General features: G+C 34.6%; 1 protein-coding gene across 1 annotated transcript; it reads right to left on the bottom strand.

Moving 5' to 3' along the window:
• Positions 1–1,508: 1,508 nt before the first annotated feature.
• LOC145137722 (BRASSINOSTEROID INSENSITIVE 1-associated receptor kinase 1-like) lies at positions 1,509–6,140 on the bottom strand. Its single transcript, XM_079071863.1, has 11 exons — positions 5,696–6,140; positions 5,322–5,454; positions 5,153–5,224; positions 4,721–4,864; positions 4,545–4,616; positions 4,319–4,390; positions 4,155–4,234; positions 3,268–3,399; positions 2,842–3,183; positions 2,221–2,615; positions 1,509–2,107 (listed from the first exon to the last, which is right to left on the bottom strand). The coding sequence occupies exons 1-11, from the start codon at positions 5,775–5,777 to the stop codon at positions 1,790–1,792; spliced, it is 1,842 nt and encodes a 613-aa protein (XP_078927989.1). The 5' UTR covers positions 5,778–6,140; the 3' UTR covers positions 1,509–1,789.
• Positions 6,141–6,479: the final 339 nt, after the last annotated feature.

Genomic DNA, 6,479 nt, shown 5'->3' with positions numbered 1-6,479 from the left:
AAGGGGTGCGATACTGATAGAGAGATTCTAGTTTTGGGTCCATGGATTTCTTCTTGATATCACTAAAAGGTAATATTATCAACCTTCTTGTAAAATAAGTTAGTTGCTATTAAATGATGAACAAATATCCATGGTTCAATCATGATGTTTATGCTTTTGTTTTATGCTTCTATTGCTTGTGATTTATTATGTTCAAATATGCATCATGATCTAAAATGAGCGAAACTCTATTGCCTAAAACCTTCGAGGTTTTCAACCCGATGTTTGACTAGTCTTTGACCGGCATTGTCGTATGTCTCAAGAATTATGCACCCTTCATGGTGTTCTTCCATACAGATCGATTACAAATTAACCTTATTTGAATTTATATAGCACCATGACATTGACATTATTTGGTAATCTAAAAGTTTTCACTACCCTAGGACCAATTCCACCTCAAAATTGCTAAGGCGCCCACTTGTTTAAAAAATCAAACTCAAATTTGGGTGATGATTTGTAAATGGTGATGAGTACTTTGAGAGATGAAACAAGTGTGCACAAGATAACTTGTGTGGATGGATCGATGAACTGATGAGAGGAATGGCGATCCGATATGTGGGAAGATTGGATGGGTTGGGAAGGTGCTGGAATCCGAGATTACTCTTCACATATTAATCCATTCATTTGAAGAAATTAAAGATCCATGGCTTTCTACTTTCTAAGCTTAATCTATCATACATCTTTTAAGAGCGATAATGTTAATTTTGGTATGTACAATAGCTTATCTCCTATTTGTTTTGTTTCTCTTGTGTGATTTTGACTAAACCTTAAAGCTTTGACCATGGTGTTCTTCATTTGCAGACCATGTCATCATTTTTATAACGATTACGTGCCCTCTCTCTTTAATGGTACATTGGTCCTCCTACAAGTACCGTGTAGAGAAAGTTGAACGAGAGGATTAAGATTGGAGGTCTGATGTTGTGGAAAAACACCAACATAGAACGTTGTTGTTTGTCGTTGTTCTATTTTCTTGTGAGTATTTACACATATGAACACACACACATGGGGGGGGGGGGGGGTGGTGGTGGACGTTTTTTGTTTCTAATATTCTTGATTTTATTAGAAATATAAAAAAAATTCAAAATATAAATGAATAACGGCAAGTTAGTCATTCCGGTTTGGGGAATGACCAAAACCATGACAAAATCTATAGAAATAACGGAATTCGTAAATTTGAAACCAGTCAAACCACATGGACTGAAACCAAAGAACGTCAAACCTCGATGACCAAATTTGCAGTTTTTCAGTAAAAAAATTACTAGGACTCTAGGCAAGAATAAAATAGATGTTTTTCATAGAAATGTGACTAATTCCGTTTACTGATGTCAAATTTTTGTAACATAACAAAATCATTATTTCCGGTCTCCATTACTTCAACGAAAAGTCATCAACATTTAACATGTTATAAATTATTACATTTCTAAAGAAATTGATGTACTAGGGGATACAATTGTTGTAAACTGGATCACTATTGAATGACATTTTTTTATTTCCCTTTTAACATTATTTCATTTCATTACACCTTTGACTATGGTATCGGTATGCCAAACACCACCTTTACTATTTTTCTGATATCAATATTTGTTGACGATAGTAGCATACTATGTTTATTTCCGAAAGCAACCTCCAACCTATATCAACATAAATAACATATCGCCCGAAACCCCCTACACACGTTTTACATACTTATCCCTACCACGTATAAACAATATAAATACGTATGCACAACGACAACCATACATGAATCCAATCATCTAGGACCCGATAATTGTTCGTTGCTAATGTTATAAGTTGAATCCGGAATTATCCAATCAAAATTCTGATTGTGTGCCTGGTTGTAATCTTGCCTGAAAATCTCCTCTTTCTGCCACTCCTCCCACCTCTCTGCTAACCCATCGCCTTCAAGCATTCTAACAACTTCTGACATCTTCGGTCGCTCTAGTGCCGTACCTTGTGTGCACAATAGCGCCACCTGGATCAACTGTTCCACCTCATCATCCACATAATTACCATCTAAATCCGCATCCACCAATGTCTCAAGCTTCTTATCCCTCAATAGTCCTTTCACCTAAACAATTCCAAACTCAAAACTCAAAACATGACATTTCATGACATAACAAATTTTACTATGTATTTGACTCTGACTGATGTCAATGAGACAAAAATTGCAGTACTGCTTACCCAATCAAGCAACATGACCTCATCATCATTAGCAAGTCGGGCAAGATCGAAGGCGCGTTGACCTGTGATGAGTTCGAGAAGCATCACGCCGTACCCAAAAACATCGGTTTTTTCAGAGGATTTCCCGGTGGATAGATACTCGGGGGCAATATGGCCAATTGTCCCACGTACAGCTGTCGTGACATGTGTATCTTTATAGTCCATGAGTTTAGCCAACCCAAAGTCTCCAACAACTGCTTCAAACTCCTCATCCAACAAAATATTTGCAGCTTTCACATCACGGTGTATAATCTTCGGGTCACAATGATCGTGCAAATACGCAAGCCCACGTGCGGCTCCCAACGCGATTCGTTTCCGTACCGGCCAATCAAGTGCGGGTTGTGTAGCGGGTCGATCTACAATTAATTATATCAATCATCAAATTATTCTTTTTCCTAACAAAAAGATTATTCTTACAGCAAACCCTGAGCTGGCCCACACTGTCCTACCCAAAGAGCATCATTTGAGATGTAAATCAGGTACACAGTGGCCTGGCCCTCACAGAGCCTAATCCACATTGGAATTGAAACTCCCACACTGCAACTGCCGAAAGGGAGGAGGATTTGATAGTAGTGAAAATACCTCGCAAACACGATGCAACACTTCCATTGGCCATGTAGGGATAAACAAGCAATCTTTCGGTTGGTGTCATGCAAAATCCTCTAAGCCGGAGGAGATTCCGGTGAACCGCCATACTAATCATCTCCACCTCCGTCTGAAACTGCAATTCGCCGCCTTGACTACGTTCCTCTTTGAGTCTTTTTACAGCCACCAAACCACCATCGGCTAACCTTCCTTTGTAAACTTTACCAAATCCACCTTTCCCAAGAACGTTATTGTTACTAAAACTATCGGTTGCAACTTGTAGTTCACGTAGAGAAAATCGTTTCAGTTGTCCCAAGTGGACTTCGGGGTCCTCTTCGGCTGAAAATATAAAAAGAATCAAATGAGAGGAAAATATTAGAAAAAAAATGGAATTTGGTGATTGTATTGTGTAAATGGACTAACCGGGAACATCAAAGAAATGATCTTGTGGTTTTCGGCGGCGATAATAAGCAAGTACGATTGCTGGACCTGCAAAAAGGAGAGCAGCACCGGCGGCAACTCCTCCGGCGATAGCTCCGGTGGCACTGTTGCCGACTGAAATCACAGTTGCATATACAATTAGAAACAATACTTTCTTTACAAAGGTAAAAATAAAGAAAAATAGAACCTACTTTCACAATTTTATCGATTTAGCCATTAAACTATTGATTCTTTATGTTTATAATAATAAGTTAGTGGCTAGATCGATTTGGAAAATAATAGTTCATTAGCTAAATCTACAAAATAGTCAAAGTATGTTGTGTTCTACTTCTGCGATCATGGTTTTTTTGAATGGTCAAAAAAAGTATAATGGTTCAAACTTTGAACCATTAGAGAATACAGTTAAGTGTTTAAATCGATAAAATGGTGACTGAGTAAGTGCTTTTTTGAATTTTAAACTAATATGTAGAGCAACGACTTACAAGACAACATACTTTAACCATTTTATCGCTTTAGCCACTTAACTATAATCTTTTATCCATTTAGCCACTAAAGTATTATTATTGTAAGGATCACAAGAAATCATCACCAATAAGAAAGCGTGAACATAGAAACACGTCACTCAAGTTTAAGAACCACTACGCAAAACACAACCTACTTTCACCTTATTATCGATTTATCCACTAAACTAGTATTTTTTTAATCAATTTAGCCACCTAACTATTTTAGTATTTTTATAACAATCATTAAGAAAACAATAGCTCAATGTCAATGACTAAATCACCAACAATAAAAAAACGGCTATTCAAGTGTAAGAACTAAGAACCACTTATAAAAAGTAATGGCATATAAGGGCAAATTAGAAATACCTGAAGAAGATTGAGAATTAGGTGAAGCAGGAGCTTGTGGAGGAGCTGGAGGAAGTGTCAAGTCGTTGTTACCCGCATAACTGAAAGAACAAAAGCTTGCAATCAACATCAAGAAGGGAAGAAACCATCATTTAATATCACAAATCATATTGCTAACAACAAACCTGATAGGTGTGAAAAGTGAGAACGACCCATTAATAGGAACATTCCCAGTTAACTTATTGTTCGATAGATCACTGCAATAAACACCAATTTAACAATTTTAGCTTTTTTGCAACGCTAAATTCCATTAAAACAACTATTGTTTCTTTTCTTTTCTTTTTCTTGTTTAACCACCTAAAGAACTTTTTTTTTATGTTTTAACCAAAAAAAACACTAACGGGTACTCACAGAACTTGGAGCGAATTGATTCCAGTTAAAGAAACTGGAATAGTTCCTGTCAAACTGTTGTTGTTGAGACGACTATTCTTGCACAAAAATAAAAACAGAAATGATTAAAAAAAGTCATAATTGATGATTTAAATGTAAATTATCATAAATTCATAATAAAGAATCTTGAATATTACAGGAAACGGAGTTGTTTAAGGTTGCCTAATGTGACTGGAATGCCACCTTCTAACTGGTTCATGTAAAGATCCAAACTCATCAAATTTGTTAAGTTTCCAAGCTCTTCAGGAATATTTCCAGAGATGTTATTTCCATAAAGCTCCCTGTTGTTCCAGAAATAGCATTACAAAATAGGGTTAAAAAGGGAAGAAATAGCAACCTACTTTTAATTTAATTGTGTTATCATCAATCATAGCATCCTACTTTCACTTTTTGAAATTATGGTATTTATATCAAGGAATTGTATTTGAAAAGTTTCATGTATTTTTCAAAAATATAAAATGAAAGTAGGATACTATAATAAATAAATTAACAAAAAGGTTGCTATTTCTGCATTTATAACGCATAATACTTCCAAAGGAAAATCCGGTAAATAAAAAATAAGGACTTACAAGTACTGTAAATTTGTAAGTTGACCAAGCTGTGGAACCAGTTGACCAGACAATTGTGCGTTTCCAAGATCACTGTGTTTGATAAAAACCAAAAAAGCACAATTTTGTTTTTAAATAAAAGAAACGAATGGAATAAAGAAATAACAATTTAAAATTTTTATAAGCTTACAGTCTGGTAACGAGATTCGATGGGTCACAAGTAATATGAAACCATGTACATGGATTCACAAGGGTCGGATCCCAACTTTGTAAAATGTTAGTAGGATCGTTTAATTGCGTCTTTAGGGCATTCAATGCATCACCTGTGTTATAAAAAAAATATGAAATTTGATTACGAATTCATCTCTAATACATCAAATTAATTGATTAACGAAGTTTAATTTCATGAAATTTCTATTTATGTTCTACGCAATTACTATCTGTTATTAGAACGGAAGAGAGTAAGATTGGGGAAATGATTCAACGAATCCAATTGCAATAAGTTGCAAAGTTCCAATTACATTCAAATTCTGAATCAAATTAACAATCTAAAAGCGCACATACCTTCAGCATTCCCATATACACTTGATAAGTTATAGAACCCGAAGATAAACCAAAGGGTGAATAGAGAGACTGTTCGATCCATTTCCCGCAAAATCGAGTCAAGCTAAAATCTTTAGATTCCTCATCAATTACTCAACCAGATCAAGAAATTAGAAATACCTAAAACCCAGAAACAACAAACGCTAGCTTTGAACGTAGTTCAGGTAAACAAAAATTACTTATCAAATCCAGAATTATAGCATCAAGAAGCTAAAACCAGAAACCCCAATTCAAGAACGACTTTAAAATGGTGATTTTGAAGTAACTTTGATGGGGGATTTGGGATAAAGTTGAAATTGGGGTTGTTAGTCAAAGTTCGTATTTTTTTTCTAATAAAAAGACAACTGGTTGCAGAGAGCATATGGAGAGATTAGTCTAGACAGGGATGAAGCCATTTAATCCATTCGTTCTCTTTTTCTAACAAATAAGTAAACGTAATCTTTTTTACCTTCTTAAATATCTTCTTGCCGAACATTGTTAAAAAAAATTATTTTAATTGTATATTTTTTATGGATAATTTTAAAATAATAAGAGATCAATTAATCAATCAGGTTTTTCTAAGGTTTATTGTAAATAATAACTTCTTTATTTTTAAATTGTAAATTGTAATTATCAATTATGTGTTTTTTTTTTACTTTTCAATCATTTCAAATGTATTATATTCCTTTGATTTTTGATTAAATTGACTTGTATGAACAATCAAGGTCACAAACAATATAAAAAGTATTTAATAAAGAAAACAGTA

Source organism: Lactuca virosa, chromosome 9 (assembly GCF_052849685.1).
Source record: "Lactuca virosa cultivar CGN04683 chromosome 9, Lactuca_virosa_CGN04683_v6, whole genome shotgun sequence".
NCBI lineage: Eukaryota > Viridiplantae > Streptophyta > Magnoliopsida > Asterales > Asteraceae > Lactuca > Lactuca virosa.
Note: the sequence above shows the minus strand (reverse complement) of the source record. Positions and strands in the feature narration are given on the sequence as shown.